This window comes from Myxine glutinosa, chromosome 12 (genome assembly GCF_964187855.1).
Source record: "Myxine glutinosa chromosome 12, kmMyxGlut1.1, whole genome shotgun sequence".
Classification (NCBI taxonomy): Eukaryota; Metazoa; Chordata; class Myxini; order Myxiniformes; family Myxinidae; genus Myxine; species Myxine glutinosa.
Genome location: NC_136272.1, coordinates 40,481,685 through 40,505,887, shown reverse-complemented (window position 1 = coordinate 40,505,887; position 24,203 = coordinate 40,481,685). Strand labels below are relative to the sequence as shown.

The 24,203-nt window shown below is 47.9% G+C and overlaps 1 protein-coding gene across 2 annotated transcripts in view; it reads left to right on the top strand.

Moving 5' to 3' along the window:
- LOC137437246 (cadherin-related family member 2) overlaps positions 1-24,203 on the top strand; it is a 158,688-nt gene that overhangs the window by 90,676 nt on the left and 43,809 nt on the right. For both annotated transcript variants that reach the window (XM_078766757.1, XM_078766756.1), the window contains exons 21-25: positions 12,174-12,319; positions 14,830-14,901; positions 17,066-17,118; positions 17,675-17,838; positions 22,806-22,908. In XM_078766757.1, coding sequence (XP_078622883.1) covers positions 12,174-12,319; positions 14,830-14,901; positions 17,066-17,118; positions 17,675-17,838; positions 22,806-22,908 — 538 coding nt within the window. The remainder of the gene's footprint in view (positions 1-12,173; positions 12,320-14,829; positions 14,902-17,065; positions 17,119-17,674; positions 17,839-22,805; positions 22,909-24,203) is intronic.

The following is a 24,203-nucleotide window of genomic DNA, read 5'->3' as shown; positions in this document are numbered from 1 at the left end:
CCTGTTCTTGGTAACAATCAGGCTGTACATTGGTGTGGTTTGCCATTCTTCGTTGTTACTGGTCAATGCAGAAAGACATTGGCTACACTTCAGAGTCTTCCTCACCATCCTCACCACATAGCCGGCAATATAGCCAACACATGACTCTGTAAAGATGGAAAGTTGCTCAAAATTTGGAATATCCGCATAGTCGTGGTCCTCTTTTGCCGGCGATCTCAACTCCAGGTCGTATCGTCTGGCCACCAACATGTCGTGACTCTCGTCAGGCACAGCCTGCTTTGCAACGCACTTGAAGGAAGCCGCATTCAGGATTCTGGTTGAGTCCTGTGCAGAACAGTTCCCACTTGCAGACTTGATGTCATGTCGCATCAAGAGGCGCTTATATGCGGCAACAAACTGCCGGGCCGTTGGGTTATTCCCACTTCCACATGCAATGCGGCCCGCTCCAAAGAAAAGTTCAATGTGGTCTTGGCTCATTTTGTACGTGAGCAGGTATCGCAGGGGAGATGAGGCAGGTTTGACATATGTGAAATACAAAATTTTGACACTCTCTATGCAGATCATGAAACCAATGAAGGGGGTTTTCAAACGCGTATTGGTCATAACTTGACCATTCATGTTTTTGATGTTGGACAAGTAACTGTAGGCAGTATCCAGGAATGGCAGGAAAAGTCCTTCTCGTGATGTCATGAGTGGTGCCTTGTAGTTTCGTGCCAATGGATTGCGAGAATTTAGAATGTCAAACAGTTTGTCCAATGTTTCAATGTATTGGCAGGTAGCCTCACTGCCCTGAAATTCTGATAGTTGCAAAGTGTCCCTGCAAAACCGAATTGCATCTGCCACACTAGTGCTCAATGTCTGAGCAGCTGTGTCCACCTTCATGACATTGCTCTTCCACTCGATGTGTTTCCGGGAGAGCTTATTTCCCAGACGCAAGCCTTCCCTCTTCTGCAGATCAAAGAGTGCCTGGATGTATTTCCACGCGATGACTTTTTTGTTGCCATCCTCCATCATTTTCATGGATCCAAGACAGTTTCTTGCAAGTTTAAGCATGTGACATGCATCGAGTACAACACAAATTTTCTTTTCGGGATTTGCTGGGTGGGGAAATGTTGGTTTCACATTCTGCGGCGTGATGTCGGCACCTAGCTCACGTAACATTGTCAAATGAGCGGACGGTCCATCGCAAGTTAAGGAAACCACCTCTGCACCGATATCATGCAATTTTAGTAGACATTGTGTCACCAAATTCGCCTGTTCCTTCCCCGACAATCCATTTATCATAAAGTATGCTACAGGCACTTTCCAACTGTCATTCAGTGCAACCAGCATGAAAACCAGTGCGTTGCTGGCCTGGGGAGCACTGTCATCTTGGACTCCGTTTCCGATGTCGACGTACCCCAATACCTTGTCCCCTAAAAAGTCAATTGCCTTCATGATGGCCATCTCGTCTAACATCAGGCTACACAGTGTTCTCTTGCCAGTCTCCTTCTCTGCTTTAAACCGGCTCTCTAGTGCTTGGAATACAACTGCACTAAAACCAGGTGAACCATCAATTGCGCTGTACCATTTCCGGATTGTGGATGGACTTGGCAGTGCCAAGTCGAATGTCTCTCGAACATAGTCGTATCCTTTAGCAGAATAAAATTGAAGAGTGAGTGCGAAAGCTTTGATGACTGGATCGTATTCATCTCTCGAGCGCAGACACAATCGGCTTCCCAATATGGCCGCCAAGCAACTTCCGCTAGCTTCAGCCGACAGCCGTCATTGGCTCTCCAGTTTATTATATACCTCCGTGATTTGAACTGCCAGCCTTACAGAGCAGACATACCCCCAATACACCGCTTACCTTAGAGTCTATTAATGAAGTCAAAGTAACAAAATAATTAGCATTGATGAAAACAGGTCCGTCACAAATGTGCTTCTTAGCTTAGCTTTCTAAAGAACATGGCGAAATTTTATAATCAACACAAATTTATTTTTAAAATTAGATGGGAAAGGCGAATTTCCAGCCTTCGGAGCAGACGCACCGCAATACATACACCGCTTACCTTGGACTTACGGCCAGGTTTTTACGTCGTATATTTAATTTGGCCATATTGCGATCTCGTTCTCGATTAATCAAGTCAAAGTAACAAAATAATTAGCGCTGATGAATACAAGTAATTCACGAATGTGTTTCTTAGGTTAGCTTTATATATATATATATATATCCTATTATAATTACATCATTTGTGGATGTGATCAATTGCCAGTAACCATTTTGTGAAACTGAATGTGCAGGTGCAGCATCTAAGTCAATATGTCGAAATGTCGCACACATCCATGCCCGTGGGATTCCCACGGGTGACCCCGCTAGTCCTATTATAATAGAGCAAACGTATATGGTTATGCATGTCGCCATGTATGTTTTTCTGCGACGAAAACGTCTTCTTCTTCTTCAACTAAATCACCACCCTCTTAATTGCGTTAAGACCACGGAGGTATATAATAATAAACCACGGAGGTATAAAATAATATTATATACCTCCGTGGTTAAGACTGCTGAGACCCCTCAGACTTTTGACGACCCTTTAATTCCCCCAAGACCCTTCAGACCACCAAGACCCCAGAAGACCCAAAATACCCTGAAGACCCCCAAAGACCCAAAGACCCAAAATACCCTTCAAGGCCCTGAGGCTCAAAAAGACCCTGACTAACGAGGACCCAAAAGACCCCAGAGACCCAAAACACCCCGAAGACCCAAAACACCCCAAAGACCCAAAACACCCCGAAGACCCAAAACACCCCGAAGACCCAAAACACCCTGAAGAACCAAAACACCCCGAAGACCCAAAACACCCAGAAGACCCAAAACACCCCGAAGACCCCAAACACCCAGAAGACCCAAAACACCCAGAAGACCAAAAACACCCAGAAGACCCAAAACACCCTGAAGACCCAAAACACCCCGAAGACCCAAAACACCCCGAAGACCCAAAACACCCCGAAGACCCAAAACACCCCGAAGACCCCAAAACACCCCGAAGAACCAAAACACCCCGAAGACCCAAAACACCCAGAACACCCAAAACACCCTAAAGACCCAAAACACCCCGAAGACCCAAAACCCCCAGAAGACCAAAAAACCCCAAAAGACCAAAAAGACCCAAAAGAACCCGAAGACCCAAAGACCCTTAAAGACCAAGAAGAACCAAAAGACCCTTAAGACCCAAAAGCCACTGAAGACCCAAAAGACACCGAAGACCCTTAAGACCCAAAAGCCTCTGAAGACACCAAAGACCCAAAATACCCTGAAGACCCAAAACACCTCAAAGGCCCAAAACACCCTTAAGGGCCCAGAGGATCCAAAAGACCCTGAAGACCCAAATGGCCCTGAAGACCCAAAACACCATGAAGACCCAAAAGACACCGAAATGGTCAAAGATGCCTACCCCTCTGAAACGACGTGTGCCGAGCCCCGTAGAGCGCGCCGAGTCACGCTAGTATGTATATATTGTTGCGGTTTTGAGAACCCACACTCTTGTAAATAAATTCAACATCATTAAAGGTTAAAGGTTGCACCCCCTAGTTAGGCCACAAGCAACACATAGGCCACCATAGGACTTCAGTTATCTCATTAGTATGTGTTTTAGATAAGGCCGTGTTTCCAATAGTTGAATGTGCATTGCGTCAATTAAATAAGAGTAGGTCCCCAATTCGTTCATTTTACAACCTCCCTCTCCAAGCGACGCCATTACGCGCCCCTACAGTCAGTGCCTCATGGCCCCTCCCAATTTGATACGCGCCTCTGCCAGCAGCAGCTGCCTTAGCGCTCGCTGAAGCCGCCATAAGCCACGAGGTAAGGCCCGAGAAAGGAGGCGGAGCGCCAAGTAGAAGGTGTGGCCATGTCATCCAGCCGTCAAAGGCGGAGCCGGTAAGCCCTCACCAGCCAACCAGGGCTGAGGTAACATCACCGACAGGCGTGGCTTTTTGGCTCGCGGAGTGATCATGCGGAGAGCTATAAAAAGTGAGCGCAAAGCCCTTTTACAGGACTCGTGCGAGAGCGGCGCTATTAGCAGGACTGCGCGGAAGTCTGGCCAGCGAGCACATTTGTTAAGAGGAATTATTCAGCGGCGCTCATGAGAAGGACTTGTTGGAGGCGTGCACATGACAAAAAGACCTTGGACTTGCTGCGGGAGAGAGCTCGCCTTCACTGAGAGGACATTGGGGAGAGAGAGCGTTTGGCACAAGTGTGCACAAATTACGTACGCCGTAGGACCCCAGCTTCCCCCCGCTATATAACTGTCCGGTCGCGTTCAACAATACATGCGGAGCTGCCTGCCGGGTTTCACCCGCTGGACCGGAGCCTGGACCCCATCGCCGGACCCTCTACCTGGACCATCTACAATCCAGCTGCAATCCCCGTGTGAGTGTGTACGTTTGTCTGGGGTATTAAGGATAAGATTGTTTTAAGACTGCCCTGTGTTCTGCTTCTTCCTCTTCCTATCCAGTACATTCTTTCGTTTCCTCTTCTTCTTTCTTGTAAATAATTAATAAACCCATCTTTGTTCTTCCTACCTTCTGGTTTCCTCTCCATCCGATCACATCCGTCCTTTCTTCCATTGGGTAAACGTGGCACGATTGGAACCGCTATAATCGGGTTTAGTCATTGTTAACGGCCCGAGTCGCGGCTCGCTTCGCTCGGCGTATCCACTAACCCTGCGGCTTGGGTGGAAGGTTACCTCCTTGCTTCACAGTCGGTGTTGGTAATTAGGTAACAGGACCAAATTGACCAGCAACCCTAACTAATACCGACCGGAAGGAGCGGGGTAACTTCAGGATCACGTCGGTCAGTAACAGACAAGGGGATTAACCCCTTCTTGGTAAGGGGAAAAGGCCGACATTTGAGATCCGTAACAATTGGTGTCAGGAGTGGGATTTGTACCCGAACCAAATTTTTTTATATATCTGAAAAATTTGGTCAAAATTACGAGCGGCCAAAATTTTATTTAACATCTAAAATTAAATCATGCCATGGATAACCAAGGCGATCGGATGCCGGTGGGGGTAAATGAGGAAATAGAAGAGTTGGAATTAACCCAGGACCCCGGGAAGAAGTGGGAGAGATGGGAGAGGTAATTAATGAGGGTGCAGCAGTAGGGGTTGCAGGCGCACCAAATGGCGGCGCCTCGCACATGGCGACGAGGGCCGCGCCCGCTGCGCAAATGGGAGGGATGAATATGCAGGACCTTATTGCGCAGCTGCAGGCAGCCATACAAATGGGGTTGGGAAACCAAATTGAGGGATTGAGTAAGGAGATGGAAAAGAACAGGGAGCAATTGGGAAGCCAAATTGGGGGATTGAGAGACAGGTTAAGTAATTTGGAAAATAGAATGGGGGAGCAATTGGAAAGTCAAATTGGGGGGTAAGAAAGTAAATTAGGGGCCCAATTGGAGGACATGGGTGGCCAAGCCCGAGAAATTAATGAGGGGTTAGCGAGGGGAGAAGCCAGGTATGCAATAAAAGCAATGGGGAGAGACAGAGACCGCGGGTCAAGCGGAAAGGTTGCGGGGGTACGCGACGAGGTAGCGCGACTCGAGGAGTGCGGGTTGAGCGAAGTTGAGCAAGGCAAAGTCACGTGGACCGGGGTAGAAATCGCGACTCGGGGTATAGAAAAGCCGACGACCGCGGAATTAGGAAATTTGATTTTATTAGCGCCAGCGGTCGTCCAGCTTAACGAGGAAAAATAAATTAAAATCAAAGAAATAGTGGAAATTGGGGCAGAAGAGACAGCGGACTTAGAAAAGCACTCGTTGAAGGAAGAAATGGAATATGCCCAAAGACCGTGTTCACATCGGGATGTCGTGCTGCATAACCAAATGGAAGGTTTGCAGGTGGTGGAGGAGCGAAGAAGAGGAAGCGCCAAGGTGAGTAGGGCTGTATATGGCGCGAAAAGGTTTGGCGCGAAAAGATTTTGCACGCGCTTGGGATCCAGACGTCACCCGGGCGCTCGTAGGAGGTCCGTGGTACGCTGTGTGAGAGGAAATGGCGCGAGTATGAGGAAAAAGTGTGCGCCGAAGAGTGAGTGTGTTACAGAGTATGAAAGTGGGAGTGAGTGTGACACAGAGTGAGATGGATAGAGAGAGTGTGCGAGGATGCACACCTGAGTTGGTTGTGGAGAGTGTGCGGGGATGCACATTAGAGCGCGTGATTGGGTGTGCGATAGGGGATTGCACACCCGTGGGTAGGTGTGTGCTGAGTGGGTGGATGCAGAAGTGCACACCCGTGAGTGTTACGGAGTACATAACGGAGGAGAGTGTGCCTGGGTGGTGTGCACGAGAGAGTGCGGTGGCAGAATTGATGGAGTGTATGGGATGTACGAGGGGCGTTGGAGCGCCGGGATGTGTGAATAAGAAAAGGAACCCGTGGTGTGAGCACACGAGTCGAGCATCGACGCTAACCGAGGCAGCGTTTAGGCTGACGGATAGCCGACGCGAGCTCTCGGGGCGTGGTGCATTTTGTGTGCTGCGGGGGCCGGCGGGGATCGTTGCCGCGTCGCTCCTGCAAGGAGCACCATGCACGATTCGGGCCGGGCTCCGCCCTGTATGGTCGGTGCCGCGGCGAGCGGCACGATTCCGTGGGAGAAAGGCCAGGTCGGACCTTCGTCCCCTGGTAGGGGCGGTGCTCCGACCGGGCGAGGTTGGGTCATCGGGCCGAAGACCGGAAGGTTCCGTGCCGGGATGGACCTTGGAACCTCGGCCCGAGTATGCCTCCTCCCCAGAATCGAAAATGGCGGACGGACCCAACCTACAGTAGACCAAACCACCCAAATTCATTGCTCGGCTTTGCGAAGCCGAGCTTTGATGATGTAATGACGTACCGAGAGGCTCAAGTGTAGTGGACTGTCATGGTGATAGTGGTGAGAAATAATACCCAGTGTCAGGGGATGGTAATTGTCCCTCATTTTGGGCAGAGGAGCAATAGATTATGGGGTTTGGCGGTGCAAACTAGCCAGGGTGGGCTAGGATAAATAATGTTAGGATCTAGAGATGACCATAGGTGACTTGAGAGTTAAGTAGTGACATTGTACAGGTAGTGGGGACGTCGAGTAGAGTAGGTGGATGATAAATGACGAGGGAGTGCTTAGTATAAGGGATGACGGGGAGCACCAGTATTAGAAGGGAGTAGTTAGATTAAATGATGCAGTGTGTTTGTGGTCTAGTTTAAATGAAGAATTGAATGAGAGTCTTTGTGGTGAGCATGATGAAATGAGGCATTGCGTATGGAAGTCCTTATAGTGCTGGTTAGCAAATGAGGCAATGCTCGAGAATGATGTGTGTGTGTAAAAGTGTATGAATGGAGTATTGAGGATGTGTGTAATTGTGTATTGAGTGCATTGACTTGCATGTGTGCAAGTGAGAACAATGAATGGTTGTGTGGAATAAAGGGTGTGGAGTGAGTATTGTGGGATGAGTGGAGTGGAGTGCATGGTGCGAAGGAGTGGATGGGGGAAGGATGGACCCCTTCACGAATACCCGGGGAGGGTAGTTTAAAAGTAGCTGGAGGGAGTAGGAAAATTTGGGTGGATATTGACATCTGTGGTGCGGAAAGTAGCAGAGTACTGCTTGGATGGGTGCATTAGTGTGTGGAATGGCGGGGCGTGTGGCCTGTTAGTGCGTATGGTTGGTTGAGCACTCCGCCACTGGTAGTCTGTCGGCCAGGTGAGGCCGCAGGTAGACTCTGGGAGCCAGGTTAGAGTTCAGTGGGGCCCGAGGATCCAAGGGAAGGACCCGGGTTGCCCGATGCCAAGGAGGGCAGTAGTGGGGTGAGAGAGCCAGGAGGGCCTTCCCCAAGGTAGGTTAGGGTGAAGGAGCTAGGCAAGCTCGGGTGGCGACGTTCAGTGGCAGAGATGCGCAGGTAAGTAGGACCTGCTAGGGGAGCCACACGACCCAGCCCCGAAATTGTGCGAGGGCACAGTATAGAAAAATCGGGGGAGTGAGACCCCAAATTTGTGAGCACCACAGTATGTGCAATGGGAATTGGTTTCTAGAACCGCATAGAGTAAACTGGCCAATGGATTTGCAGGGCAAAACCCCGGGTAGTTTAAAGAGTTAATGTCATTTAGAAGTTAGTTAGGAGGAAAATCTCTTCGCACCATCCGCATCCACTCACTAAGGTGTCAGGACTCCACACCTGGTTTTGTGAACAATTTGGAATTGAAGACGCATCTTGACATGGGTGAGACATTGTGTTGTGATTCCATCTCCTCCTCCTTAGGAGGGATTGATGACGAATTCGGATTAGGGGATGGGAAAGACGTGACAGTAGAGACGGAATCTGTAAAGTTGTAGATTGTGTAAATACGGGGTAGGGGCAAGGGTAGAGTAGGTGACATGGGGGGGGGGGGTGACGAACGCTAGGGACGAGCTTTCTCGGCTCGCTCTCCCGCGCCCCTCATCTTGCATTGCCTTGTATGATGTGTACCCTTGCGCCCTTGCCCCCGCTAACCTGGTTGTCTTCCTTCCCCACTCATGGACCATGTTCTTTTGTGCCCGAAGGGAGTGTGCAGGTGCCGTGTATTGTGCGCCCACACCCTTGCTGACTCCTGCCTGCACTGATGCACCATATGGACCACACATTCTGTGGCCTGGCACCACTTATGGACCACACATTCTGTGGCCTGGCACCACTTATGGACCACACATTCTGTGGCCTGGCACCTCTGCTGGGACCGACCTTTGTTGCCAGCAGTATCTGGCTTGCGGACCACTTTTAAGTGGCATCTATGCTCAGCAGTGGACCGCCTGAGTTGGCCCTGCTGGCCACAAATAAAAGAACGGACGCGGTGTGTGCCCCTTTTATTATTTGACGTAACATCAAGCAAGAAGACAGCCAGAAACATCGGCCCAGCAGAGCAAGCGCAAGAAGAAGACATCATTTTATTATTTTAAAATGTTTGTTTTTGTGCATTTTGGTGCTTTTTGTGCATTTTGGTGCTTTTTGTGCATTTTGGTGCATTTGTTTATTATGGTGCATTTTATTGGTGCATATGGGTATGGTGTATTGGTGCAGTGCATGGCAATGGCATTTCCTCTTTTCAAAAGTTCTTCTTTTCCCACAAAAGACAGGTCCTGGGTTGCAGTTGTAAATAATTAGTAACTTGTAAATAATGCTCCCCACGGCTTTATGTGTAGTTTGAAGACCATTCCGTAATTTGGTTAATTGTGGGCGTGAGTCAGTTAGATAGGATGCAACGCAGCAGGGGGGAAATATCTAGTGTTAAAACTGTCACACTCAGGGTGAGGTTAAAAGTAGAGGGTAACCACACCTAAGTGTCACATTAATTTAAAAGATAGCCCTTTTGTTTCGGCTCGGGACGAGCCGGGAAAAAGGGGGGTGGGGGGGTGCAGTGTTGTGGTTTTGAGAACCCACACTCTTGTAAATAAATTCAACATCATTAAAGGTTAACGGTTGCACCCCCTAGTTAGGCCACAAGCAACACGTAGGCCACCATAGGACTTCAGTTATCTCATTAGTATGTGTTTTTGATAAGGCCGTGTTTCCAATAGTTGAATCTGCGTTGCGTCAATTAAATAAGAGTAGGTCCCCAATTCGTTCATTTTACAACCTCCCTCTCCAAGCGACGCCATTACGCGCCCCTACAGTCAGTGCCTCATGGCCCCTCCCAATTTGATACGCGCCTCTGCCAGCAGCCACTGCCTTAGCGCTCGCTCATGCCGCCATAAGCCACGAGGTAAGGCCCGAGAAAAGAGGCGGAGCGCCAAGAAGAAGGTGTGGCCACGTCATCCAGCCGTCAAAGGTGGAGCCGGTAAGCCCTCACCAGCCAACCAGGGCTGAGGTAACATCACCGACAGGCGTGGCTTTTTGGCTCGCGGAGTGATCGTGCGGAGAGCTATAAAAAGCGAGCGCAAAGCCCTTTCACAGGACTCGTGCGAGAGCGGCGCTTTTAGCAGGATTGCGCGAAGGTCTGGCCAGCGAGCACATTTGTTAAGAGGAATTATTCAGCGGCGCTCATGAGAAGGACTTGTTGGAGGCGCGCGCATGACAAAAAGACCTCGGACCTGCTGCGGGAGAGAGCTCGCCTTCACGGAGAGGACATTGGGGGGAGAGAGAGAGAGAGAGCGTTTGGCACAAGTGTGCACAAATTACGTACGCCGTAGGACACCAGCTTCCCCCGCTTTTTAACTGTCCGGTCGCGTTCAACAATACACGCGGAGCTGCCTGCCGGGTTTCACCCGCTGGACCGGAGCCTGGACCCCATCGCCGGACCCTCTACCTGGACCATCTACAATGCAGCTACAATCCCCGTGTGAATGTGTACGTTTGTCTGTGGTATTAAGGATAAGACTGTTTTAAGACTGCCCTGTGTTCTGCTTCTTCCTCTTCCTATCCAGTACATTCTTTCGTTTCCTCTTCTTCTTTCTTGTAAATAATTAATAACCCCATCTTTGTTCTTCCTACCTTCTGGTTTCCTCTCCATCCGATCGCATCCGTCCTTTCTTCCATTGGGTAAACGCGGCACGATTGGAACCGCTATAATCAGGTTTAGTCATTGTTAACGGCCCGAGTCGCGGCTCGCTTCGCTCGGCGTATCCACTAACGCTGCGGCTCGGGTGGGAGGTTTTCTCCTTGCTTCACGGTCGGTGTTGATAATTAGGTAACAGGACCAAATTGACCAGCAACCCTAACTAATACCGACCGGAAGGAACGGGGTAACTTCAGGATCACGTCGGTCAGTAACAGACAAGGGGATTAACCCCTTCTTGGTAAGGGGAAAAGGCCGACGTTTGAGATCCGTAACAATATAAACAACATGGTGGAATTTGTTAAATAAATTTGAAGAAGAAGAAGTCGTTTTGTTCACAAATATACTTGCATAACCATATATATTTGCTCCATTATAATAAGATTGCTTAAATCCCACTACTAAACCGTCTTCTACCGACTCCTCTCTGGCCTTGCCCCCCCAGCTCTCTCTGGACTTTGTCCCGCAAATAGTCCTACAGGTCGCACAAGATCTGCCTGCAACCCTCTTTTGGTTAAACTGCCAAAATCAAGACTCTCTGCTCACCTTCACTCCTTCATTCCTCTTTTCTCCCGCCTCTGGAACAAACTCCCTCACTCTCTTCAATCCCACTCCACCCTCCAAGTCTTTAAAACAGTTGTTCACCACCATCTCTTATCTTCCCCCATCCAAAACCTTGATCTTTTCTACCCCCGCTAATTTCACCCCAATTCCACTTTTTGAAATACCAACTTCTGTCCTGGAAGTCCTTGGTGTCCTTGTGCTTTATACTTCTCCCTCCCCCCCCCCCCCCTTCCCATGTCTCCTCCCCCCGGGCCCTCTCCCTTCCACACATCTCCCTGCTCTCGGATGTTGTGTTTGTGTGCTTCCCCTTTTCTCTCCATCTTGTCTTCCGCTCCCTCTTTTTGTGTATTTTGTTTGTCTGGTCGATTTGTTTGTGAAGTAAATGTTAGCTCTTTCACGAGCCTCGATTCAGTATACAAAAAAAAAAAAAAAAAAAATCCTGTTGTTCCACATTTTTTACCTGTCTGTTTTTTTTCCTCCATACATTTACATCCATTAGTAAGACATTCTCTCCAAGCTAATTCACAATTTGGAAGTCCTTCAACAGTTTGAAAATCTGAAAACAATCACAGAGTGTGGATGGTATTCCAAATCTTTTCGAAACTTTCGTGAACGCCTCCTTAAAATACAAGGATCTTTAATATATAGTGATCCAGAGCTCATGTTGCGTACTTAAACTTTCAGCGAAGCATTAAGCGTCACATTGATATGTCATCAAGACAAATTACTTCTGTGAAATGTAAATCTTCCGATCATAGCTACAACTTGCGGTTAACTCATGGCTCCCCCCTCGCCCATAATAAGAAGAACACAACTTGTTTCTGATAAATCAATGATACTGTGAGTCTGTTTCTTCATGACATATATACCTGCACACATATTGCTTCACAATCTCATCCATAAGCATAAGGGGGTAATCAGCTTGTTTGCGAAAACAGCCCATATTCTTGTTTAAGCGTTGGGAGTCGTGAAGAAAAACTGTTCTAACCCAGATTACATTTGTTGATTGTGTTTTTTGGACTGTAATCAGTTTTTCATGAAACCGACACCAATATTAACCCTTCATCTTATTTTTTTCCAGGCTCGATGTATATGATTGGATAGGGATCAACAAAACAACTGGATTGTTAATCCCGCAGGGAATTATAGACTATGAGGCCTGCAAGCAACTGAAGCTCGTCATCTGCTTAACTGATGAAAACACTGTTTTAGGAAGCAATTCCTCTGGTGGGATTTTTATATCTCATTCACTACTCTGTCACAAATCAGTTAACGCCTGATACATTTATCTCTTATTTTAATTGCTGTACTAGTACTGCACCCATATTATTAATTGAAAAGAAGGTATGATATAATAAACAATTGCATTACATGTAAACGTAATAGCCATTTAGTAGTGGGAGTAATTAATGCATGAGCTTTTTTACCCCCACCTTTTTTCTTTATCTCTCCAATTTCTCAATATCTTCATTTAAGAAACTGCTTCTTCCATAAAAACCCTGACACGGAGGTGTCTAACACTGTAAAATCTTCATTTAAGATACTTCATTTAAGAAATCTTCATTATCTTCATTTAAGGAATTGCTTCTTCCTTAAAAACCCTTAAAAACATATTACAGTGCTTCACTTTCCTTATTTGCCATGACTACCCCACGTGTTCTTATTCATCATGATCTATCCTTCTTCTTCTTCTTCTTCACAAGGCATATAGTGCAAATCTGCCTCTCACCTAAGTGCTTGGTCGGTCAACCTTTCTTCGGTAGGAATAGCATGATCTTTCTCTTTACCTTTAACAAAAATTCCTTCCACTCATATCATGATCTTTATCTCAGAATGCTAAATATGGGGAATCTTGAGAAGTCCTGTTTGCAAAGGTTGTCTGCGCATGACAATCAAATCTCCTTCACGTTATTTTAGTGTTAAACACCTCCTTGTCAGTGTGCTCCCCCACATCGCCTACAGGCCTGCGTCCTCCCACATCATCCCTCCACTTCATGTCCCCCCTTTCTGCATCTCCCCTCCCCCCACCCTCTCCAAGCTTTCCCCTCACCCCACCCTTTCCAAGCTTCCCCCTCATCCCACCCTCTCCAGGCTTCCCCTTATACCACCACCTCATAGCTTTCTTCCCCCCCCCCCACCCCCACTAAACCCCCTCAATGCTTCCCCTCCTCTTGGCTTCGCTCCTTCTTGGCTCTTGGTTCCCTTAGTCCTGTCCCCACTCTGCTTCCCCCTCATCCTGCATCCTCCCGGCCCCCTCATATTTCTCCCAATTTCACCTACCCCCCTGATGAAAACACTGTTTTAGGAATCTAAAACATGTCCCACCCCTCTCGGCTTCCCCGTCCCATCCTCTATCAGCTCCTCCTCACCCTACCCCCTTGCCCCGCCCCCTCTCAGCTTCCCCCTCGCACTTCCTCCTCTCAGATTCCCCTATGCCCACCCCTCTCAAGTCCCCCCACTCAGCTCCCCGCTCGCCCTGCCTCCTCCCAACATTCCACCCCCATCCCGCACCCTCCCAGCTTCCCTGCCACAATCACTCACCCTCCCAACCTCCCACCCTTCCCGCACCCTCCTAACACATCTCCCCACCCCCATCTCTAACTATGTGGACCTCAAACATACGAGGGCCTCTCCAACCTGACAGATCTCTCAATCTTGGCCGTTGCTGACAAACCGGACGTCATCTGTTTAATGGTGATCAAATTTCCTCCAACGTATAGTTGTGTTTGCATTTATGCTGCTTTATTGCATCAATCCATTTATGTATATGGTCAGTATCCACACAAAACAAAAGCCAAACTTTATCCCCCCCCCCACCTCCCTTCTATTATTTATCTCAACAAAAGGCACGACAATGCTCTGTCAAGGTGTTGTATTCAACTGATTGAATAAGTGCCCGGCAAATAGAAAACCAAATGAAGCAGGTGATGGAGTAACATCAACTGAGGCACTAGCAATAGCTGTTTGTCGCAATTGTTGATTTAATTATGTTCTGCAACAAAAGTAATATGAGCAAATCAGGAAGATTGTCGTCACTGCATTTATGATACTAGTGTGGTTACCCGTGGGAATCCCAGGGGCATGGAGGTGTATCGTTGTGATCGGTGAAGCCGTTTTTGCGGTACGCGGGGCAATAACGTTAGGCGGGAGTCCAAACCTGAAAATGCTGGAGACCAAAGCTGAAATTGGAAAAACAATATAGCCTATTTTACTCCAGTGGGTCTCAGGATTACCCACCCAAAATATCGTTGCGATCGTTTCAGCCGTTTTTGCGGTACTTGGGAATGGACGGACGGACAGACGAACATTTGGTGAATTTGGTGAATTTTCCATATGCTCACCATTCATATTTCTTATGTGGAAGAGAATCAAAATTATGCAGCTTTTGCCTTTACTCCAGTGTACTTTCTATGTGAAACTTTTTTTTTTGCTCTTATTCCAATTCATCTTGAAACAGGTCCTGTGGACAGTATGCATTAAATACGCAGTGGTGGGATTTAGAAACCCTCATGCAAGCAATTGCTCTTTGCTAATGAAAAATTGCATACCAAAAGCAGCTTTCATATTGCAGATATTTGTTGTTTTGAAAACTAAAATTGCATCAGATTTACTTTCATAGCATAAGAACTGTTAAGACAGCAATGAATATGCAGGAACACTCCAAATTTAAATGAATTAATTTCATACATTACGTTTCAGGATTAATGTTGTTTTGTTGCCATCATGTATACCGACAGATGCGGATGTAACTGTGAACATAGTGGATGAGAATGACAATGCTCCCTATTTCATAAATCCTGAAACAAGTGGTAAGTACTGTTCAAAGAAAAAGAAACAAAGACTGAGGAATTTAACAATCAATGGTGTTAGTTAGCTTTGTTAGAGTTTCAAATGCTTGCAAATTTAGATAATAATTATTAATATTATTACAATATGCAATATATTCAGACTATTATAATTATAGCTTTGTCAAAATATATCAAGCTTGACACCCTAAAATGTGGAAGGGAAAAAAACGATATAGTCACAAGTTAGTCTCACATTTTAAATTGTAATTTTAATTTTGACACCAGTGTAAGTTGGACACTTGACATTGCTTTGAAAGTAATTTGTGAACTCTTTTCGGATACAAAATCTATGCTAGTTATACAAAATCTACAAAATCTACGAGAAGGCAATGGCAAACTACCCAGCATAATCATAGGCCACAAACTGCTTCAGCAGCATCAACACTGTATAGAGTGTAGTACATTAATAATGTATGTACAGTTTATACAGTCACGTGAAAAAGTAAGTACACCCCATGTAAAGTTTTGACTTTTTCAACATATTTCAACATACAGCTATTTGATATTCATTTCAACAATATTGACAGATAAAGGTGATATAATATAACGAATATCATGAAACATTTACATTTTGTAGTCCATTGTATAATTTAAATAAACATAAATGCAAATTTCACATGTGGAAAAAGTAAGTGCACCCCAACATTTATCACTACAAATACCTAAAATTAGAATCAGGTGCACCAGCTCAGGTGCAAATGATTAGAACATCGTTAGAGAGGATCTTGGAGGAACCTGTCTTATTTAAACCTCAGACATTTAGTTTGGTTTGCTCTTTGTTGTTGAAGTGTGCGGCGTCACCATGCCTAGACCAAAAGAGCTCTCTGATGCCTTCAGAAAGAAGGTTATAGATGCCTACGAGTCTGGAAAGGGATTTTAAAAGATCTCCAAACAATTTGAAATCAATCATTCGACTGTCCGGAAGATCATTGATAAGTGGAGAAGATTCCAGACAACTGCCAACTTGTTCAGGCTTCAACTGCCAACCGCCCCAGCAAGTTCAGCCCGAGAGCAGACCGCAAGATGCTGAAAGAAGTCTCTAAGAACCCCCAGAATGTCATCACGGGACCTACAGGTAGCTCTTGCCACTGTTGATGTCAAAGTGCACGAGTCTACCATAAGAAAGAGGCTGCACAAATTTGATCTACATGGGAGGTGTGCCAGGAGGAAACCTTTGCTGTCCAGAAAGAACATCAGGGCAAGACTAAAGTTTGCCATTGAACACCTAGGCAAAGACCAGCACTTCTGGAACAATGTGCTCTGGACAGATGAGTCAAAGGTAGAGCTATTTGGCCACAGTACCAGAAGACATGTTTGGCGAAAACCAAAGACAGCATTTGACCACAAGAACCTGATACCAACTGGAAAGCATGGTGGTGGAAATATTATGGTTTGGGGCAGCTTTGCTGCATCAGGGCCTGGGCAGCTCACCATCATAGAATCCACTATGAATTCTTCATTGTACCAGAGGGTGCTTGAGGATAATGTGAGGCCATCTGTCGGAAAGTTGAAGCTCAACCGAAGGTCGACCTTGCAACATGACAATGACCCTAAACATACCAGTAAATCCACCAAGGAATGGCTGAAAAGAAAGAAATGGAGGGTTCTGGAATGGCCAAGTCAAAGCCCGGATCTAAATCCCATCGAGATGTTGTGGGGGGATTTGAAATGAGCTGTGCATGCAAGAAACCCCTCAAACATCACACAGCTGAAAGAATTCTGCATGGAGGAGTGGGCAAAAATTTCTCCCAGTCGATGTCAGAGACTGGTAGACAGTTATAAGAAACGCCGACTTGAGGTTGTTTCTGCCAAATACCACCTATTCGAGCCAAGGGTGTACTTACTTTTTCCACATGCGAAATTTGCATTTATGTTTATTTAAATTATACAATGGACTACAAAATGTAAATGTTTCATGATATTTGTTAAATTATATCACCTTTATCTATCAATATTGTTGAAATGGAGATCAAATAGCTGTATGTTGAAATATGTTGAAAAAGTCAAAACTTTACATGGGGTGTACTTACTTTTTCACGTGACTGTATGTACATATGTAATTGTTTTTTTCAATCATTTAAGATACAGTTAACCACGAGTGAATTTCCCACTTTTACTGTTGCAGAAATTATTATTGCTGAATTGGCAAAGGAAGATTATCAGGTGGCTACTTACATGGTAAGTTGCAAATGAAAGTAGACCCTTTCATGTATGAAGAGTGCAACTACAGTGGAACATGAAGGAACGCGAAATCTAACGCGAAATAATCTAACGCGAAACAAAATGATGTGCATATGTATACCAACATGTCTTGCCTTTGTGCCAAGTATGAACAAAATCGGTCGATACATTTCCGAGATATGGTTGCGGGCGGACGGACAGATGGACGGACAGACGGGCGAGACCCACTCCATAAGCCCTCGTTTTGGACCAAGTCCAACAGGAGGGACTAATAATATAATAATTGTGGGGAGACTTTCCTAATTATTGTATTCATGAAAAAACCTCAGTGCCACCGTGCTGGACTTGGCCATAATGAACAGTGTATTTTATTTGTAACTTATTATACCCCTAAAAATATGCAAAAGTTTTGAGTTGCAACTGCAACCCCTGATAAAGAGGAAGCACATCAGCTTGCAGGATGCTAACATAATTCAGTCAAATACAAAATGTATCTCTGACATAGAGTGCCATCGAAATAAGTTGACATTTCCTTGGGTGTTTCTTTTTCCAGGCAGATGATAGCGATTCAGGCAAAAATGCAGAACTCACATTCGCGGTTGAGAGTGTGCACTACATGTCCAAAGATGGAAAGCTAACAGAAGAATCTAACGATTTGTTTAAAATTGAAACAAATGCTCCAACGATAGGAAGGGACTACTTTCAAGGTGTTTTCAGGTTGGTGAGGTCTCTTCATGTATTTGTTTTGTGTGCAGATCTATATATGTCTTCAATTACATGTTTAACATCATGACAACAAATCAGATCTTCTTCTTCTTTAACGACAACTATTATTACCCTCGCCTGAGGAAAGGGTATTGCATTTGAGTCCCTTTGTCTGTCTGTATGTCTGTTTGTCTGTCTCTTTGTTTGTCGGCACAGAATAAATTTGATTTTCTCTGCAACCGTTGGTCCGATTGACAGGAAATTTTCACCATAGGTGCAACTCCACCTCTATAATTTTTTAACGAAGATTATGACGTCATAGATCACGTGGTTTGGCCGTCATTTTGGAAAAACCAAAAAACGCGACGACTCACATCATCATCATTGTGTTTCGGCCTTTTCATCACATGATTGTCCAAGATGATCAAGGAATGGATAACTGGACGACCTTTATCGACCGGCTGTCTTTCCCTCACGGTCCCCTGTGCTGTCTTTCCCTCGCGGTCCCCCTGTGCTGTCTTTCCCTCGCGGTCCCCCTGTGCTGTCTTTCCCTCACGGTCCCCCTGTACTGTCTTTCCCTCGCGGTCCCCTGTGCTGTCTTTCCCTCGCGGTCCCCTGTGCTGTCTTTCCCTCGCGGTGCCCCTGTGCTGTCTTTCCCTCGCGGTGCCCCTGTGCTGTCTTTCCCTCGCGGTGCCCCTGTGCTGTCTTTCCCTCGCGGTGCCCTGTGCTGTCTTTCCCTCGCGGTGCCCCTGTGCTGTCCTTCCCTCGCGGTGCCCCTGTGCTGTCTTTCCCTCGCGGTGCCCCTGTGCTGTCTTTCCCTCGTGGTGCCCCTGTGCTGTCTTTCCCTCGTGGTCCCCCTGTGCTGTCTTTCCCTCGCGGTGCCCCAGTGCTGTCTTTCCCTCGCGGTGCCCCTGTGCTGTCTTTCCCTCGCGGTGCCCCTGTGCTGTCTTTCCCTCGCGGTCCCCCTGTGCTGTCTTTCCCTCACGGTGCCCCTGTGCTGTCTTTCCCTCGCGGTGCGCCTATGCTGTCTTTCCCTCGCGGTGCCCCTGTCCTGTCTTTCCCTCGTGGTCCCCCTGTGCTGTCTTTCCCTCGCGGTGCCCCTGTACTGTCTTTCCCTCGCGGTGCCCCTGTGCTGTCTTTCCCTCATTGTCCGCCTGTGCTGTCTTTTCCTCGCGGTCCCCCTGTGCTGTCTTTCCCTCACGGTGCCCCTGTGCTGTCTTTCCCTCGTGGTCCCCCTGTGCTGTCTTTCCCTCGTGGTGCCCCTGTGCTGTCTTTCCCTCGTGGTCCCCCTGTGCTGTCTTTCCCTCGCGGTGCCCCTGTGCTGTCTTTCCCTCGCGGTGCCCCTGTGCTGTCTTTCCCTCGCGGTGCCCCTGTCCTGTCTTTCCCTCGTGGTCCCCCTGTGCTGTCTTTCCCTCGCGGTGCCCCTGTGCTGTTTCCCTCGCGGTGCCCCTGTGCTGTCTTTCCCTCGTGGTCCGCCTGTGCTGTCTTTCCCTCGCGGTCCCCCTGTGCTGTCTTTCCCTCGCGGTGCCCCTGTGCTGTCTTTCCCTCGCGGTGCCCCTGTGCTGTCTTTCCCTCATGGTCCCCCTGTGCTGTCTTTCCCTCGCGGTGCCCCTGTGCTGTCTTTCCCTTGCGGTGCCCCTGTGCTGTCTTTCCCTCGCGGTGCCCCTGTCCTGTCTTTCCCTCGTGGTCCCCCTGTGCTGTCTTTCCCTCGTGGTCCCCCTGTGCTGTCTTTCCCTCGTGGTCCCCCTGTGCTGTCTTTCCCTCATGGTCCCCCTGTGCTGTCTTTCCCTCGCAGTGCCCCTGTGCTGTCTTTCCCTCGCGGTCCCCCTGTGCTGTCTCTCCCTCGCGGTCCCCCTGTGCTGTCTTTACCTCGCGGTGCCCCTGTGCTGTCTTTCCCTCGCGGTGCCCCTGTGCTGTCTTTCCCTCGTGGTCCCCCTGTGCTGTCTTTCCCTCGTGGTCCCCCTGTGCTGTCTTTCCCTCGTGGTCCCCCTGTGCTGTCTTTCCCTCGTGGTCCCCCTGTGCTGTCTTTGCCTCGTGGTCCCCCTGTGCTGTCTTTCCCTCGCGGTCCCCTGTGCTGTCTTTCCCTCGCGGTCCCCCTGTGCTGTCTTTCCCTCGCGGTCCCCCTGTGCTGTCTTTCCCTTGTGGTCCCCCTGGGCTGTCCTTTCCCTCGCGGTCCCCCTGTGCTGTCTTTCCCTCGTGGTCCCCTGTGCTGTCTTTCCCTCGCGGTGCCCCTGTGCTGTCTTTCCCTCGCGGTGCCCCTGTGCTGTCTTTCCCTCGCGGTCCCCCTGTGCTGTCTTTCCCTCGCGGTGCCCCTGTGCTGTCTTTCCCTCGCGGTGCCCCTGTGCTGTCTTTCCCTCGCGGTGCCCCTGTCCTGTCTTTCCCTCGTGGTCCCCCTGTGCTGTCTTTCCCTCGCGGTGCCCCTGTGCTGTCTTTCCCTCGCGGTGCCCCTGTGCTGTCTTTCCCTCGCGGTGCCCTTGTGCTGTCTTTCCCTCGTGGTCCGCCTGTGCTGTCTTTCCCTCGCGGTCCCCTTGTGCTGTCTTTCCCTCGCGGTGCCCCTGTGCTGTCTTTCCCTCGTGGTCCCCCTGTGCTGTCTTTCCCTCGCAGTGCCCCTGTGCTGTCTTTCCCTCGTGGTCCCCCTGTGCTGTCTTTCCCTTGCGGTGCCCCTGTGCTGTCTTTCCCTCGTGGTCCGCCTGTGCTGTCTTTCCCTCGCGGTCCCCCTGTGCTGTCTTTCCCTCGTGGTCCCCCTGTGCTGTCTTTCCCTCGTGGTCCCCCTGTGCTGTCTTTCCCTCGTGGTCCCCCTGTGCTGTCTTTCCCTCGCGGTCCCCCTGTGCTGTCTTTCCCTCGCGGTCCCCTGTGCTGTCTTTCCCTCGCGGTCCCCTGTGCTGTCTTTCCCTCGCGGTGCCCCTGTGCTGTCTTTCCCTCGCAGTGCCCCTGTGCTGTCTTTCCCTCGCAGTCCCCTGTGCTGTCTTTCCCTCGCGGTGCCCCTGTGCTGTCTTTCCCTCGCAGTGCCCCTGTGCTGTCTTTCCCTCGTGGTGCCCCTGTGCTGTCTTTCCCTCGCGGTGCCCCTGTGCTGTCTTTCCCTCGCGGTGCCCCTGTGCTGTCTTTCCCTCGCGGTGCCCCTGTGCTGTCTTTCCCTCGTGGTCCCCCTGTGCTGTCTTTCCCTCGTGGTCCCCCTGTGCTGTCTTTCCCTTGTGGTCCCCCTGTGCTGTCTTTCCCTCGTGGTCCCCCTGTGCTGTCTTTCCCTCGCGGTGCCCCTGTGCTGTCTTTCCCTCGTGGTTGTCAGCTCTTTCACGAGCCTCGATTCAGTATACAAAAAAAACCTTGCTCCTCTATATCTCCGAAAGCACTGAATAGAAAAAGTTGAGACATGGCTCATTGTAAAGAACTCTCCATGGGGAATAAAATATGTTAATGATGATGTCATAGGTGCCTCCATTATGACGTCATAATTCGACAAGTACAAAACTTCATCCTATCAAGATGAAATTTCTTGAGTGTCATGTAGGCATAAATTGGTGGAGAAAAAATAATAATGATGACGTCATAGGTCACGTGGTTCGGCCGCCATCTTGGAAAAACCAAAAACATTTGCACCTCTATATCTCTGAAAGCGCTGCATAGAAAGCGCTGCATAGAAAGCGCTGCATTGCCCCCCCCCCCCTAAAGCCCTCTCCCTCCCACAGATCTCTCGATGTCCCTGCCCTCAAATGTTGTGTTTGTGTCCTTCCCCCTCTCTCCCCATCTTGTTTACCGCTCCCCTTTTTATATGTTTTATGTGTCGGTTTGTCTTTCTGTGTGATTAATGTTCGCTCTTCCACGAGCGTCGATCTTGTATACAAAAAAAAAATAGAAAAAATTGGGACATGGCTCATTGTAAAGAACTCTCCATGTGGAATAACATCTGTTAATGGTGATGTCATAGGTGCCTCCATTATGAAGTCATAATTCGACAAGTACAAAACTTCATCCGATCAAGATGAAATGTCTTGAGCATAATCTAGGGCAAATTGGTTGAGAAAAAAAAATTGATGACGCCATTGGTCACATGGTTCGGCCGCCATATTTGTTTTAACACAAAAGCCTTAAAAACCACTGAAAACACATCCTGGCAAGGATTTACAATCTCTGATTGCTCTTTCTTGTTCCCACTTGTGGGGTTGGCCTGTGGAGGCTTGGCCCAAAGTCTTTCACGAACGGGCTGGCTTAGCCTGACGTTAGACTAAATTACCCCCATGGTCATGACGATCTTTGTGATTTTTAACGTGACACCATGGGATCCTTTAACGACTAACGCCCACTTAACGTCCAGATCCGAGATCTACTGTAATCTATATATCCCGCTCACTTAATGTCCAGATCCGAGATCTACTGTAATCTATATATCCAAGGGAAGAATGACCCTTCCTGCTGCCTTCGTAGGGAATGGGTTTACTAATTAAGGAAAATGTGAGATAAGTGTGGTATCTGGATAGTAATTCTGTAGGTTGCATCATGACTGTTGGTTGCATCACCAGACGCTGAGATGTATCGTTTATAATGTCCGCTCTTTAACAGCTCATCTTGACTATGTCAATCAATAAAAAAAAAATTGAGTGTGTACTCACCGGTTGGTAAGAATTGCATCAGGTTGTTAAAGAAAATAATTTGAAAATTCACAGTATGCTGTCGGTTAGGTGGCCCTAGTCAACTGCATTTGCCCAGCTGTGACAGATATGGACTTTTCTAAATCTTAGACTGACCGTGTTAGACTTTGCCCTCAACCAAAATCATTTCCAAGCCATAATAAGCCGCCCGAGATGAAGCAGGAATTCAAATCGTGCAGATCAGTGTCAAAATGTTGGTCTTGACTTGGAGTAACAGTTACATTTGTTTATGTGAACCCTGTTATTATTTTCTGAGTAATGAATGTTATAATATAGTTTTTTCCATGGTTTAAATGGACAAAAACATTACCGTGCATAATGTTTTTCTTTGTACAGCCTTGGCACCAATGCTCAGCTAAAACCTGAGGGTTACTACCAATCAGCTCTGATCGTGAAGGACAATGGAACGAAACCGCTATCTGCCAGCCTACAAGTCAGGGTAAGCAATTTTCAGCCCCCAACAGACTGTAGTGATGGGGGTGAGGGGATAGGGCCACCACCCCAAGTGCGAATGCGGATGGGGTGCCAAATGGCATCCCTCTCCTCCCCCCCCCTTCCAAAAAAAGTTTCATGCTCCATTTGGTTGTATATAAATTACAATACAACGAATTTGTGAGAGCACAAGGCGTAACTTTCAGAACCACATTTTACAGTTGAAACTCCGTGGGAGGTGTCAATGTGTCATGTCGATGTTTACGAACTCTTTCATCCGGTTTAACATTTTCTTTAATTACTAATCACCTCCGCACAGTAAATAAATCAATATGAGTAATTATGGGGCTGTCGGCTGTGTAAATCTCTTATATATATTTTTTTGTGAATCTTCGAACAGACAATGTTATGCATCGAACAGACAATCTAGAGATCGCACATGATAGTCCTAAGGAATTGAGAGGTTATAATTGTTGGACAGATGTGTCAATCCGATCCAGAAGTCTCGCGCCGTATGAGCCCAATTAGCAACAGCTAGGATCATGTGTCAAGTTCGTTCTTTAACTGCCTCTCCCCTCTCGCTTTTCCTTTTGACTTCTTAGATTTGAATCCCCCCTTTACTATCATTCACCCTCTTTATAATGTGTGTGGTCATCCGACGATAATTCTTAATTTTTTCTCTCTTTCACGGATAGAGTTTACATAAGCCCGGCCCGCGTGTACATATGAGATACGCCATGACGTATTACATATAGTGAGGAAAGGCACGTGAGGGGAAAAAAGCGAATAAGGCGCCGAAGGGTCTCGACAGATTGGTAAACGTGGTGAGAGGCCTCAGCGAGTGTGTTGGGCTTTCAGAATGGCCAACAGGTATGCCTCTAAGCTGTCTAGCCTGGGTTTGAATCCCGACCCATCTATAAACTGTCATCCTGGTGTTTCACAGGCAGGGTGATTCATCAATGCGTGTGCCGTCTCTCAAATGGACGTTAAATTGGCGTTAAGCATCCCACGGTGTTCTTCGGAAAATGTAGGGGAGCTTAGCTCTGCTGCTGAACCCAATGGGGAAACTTAGAGCTCCTTTATATGGCCCCCAAATAGAAATCCCTGACTATGCCAGTGACTGTGGGGCGTTAGTATTGACCTTTGGACCTGGGCCCCACAAACCCTAACTATGCCACTGTACCAACCACCGTTTAGAGGCCATTTTTCCCCGCAAAGCGGGGGTTGGCCTTTTCGGGGACCATGGTAGTTGTTGTTTTTTGGTCCCCTTTTTGAAGCAATGTTTTACGGCCGGATGCCCTT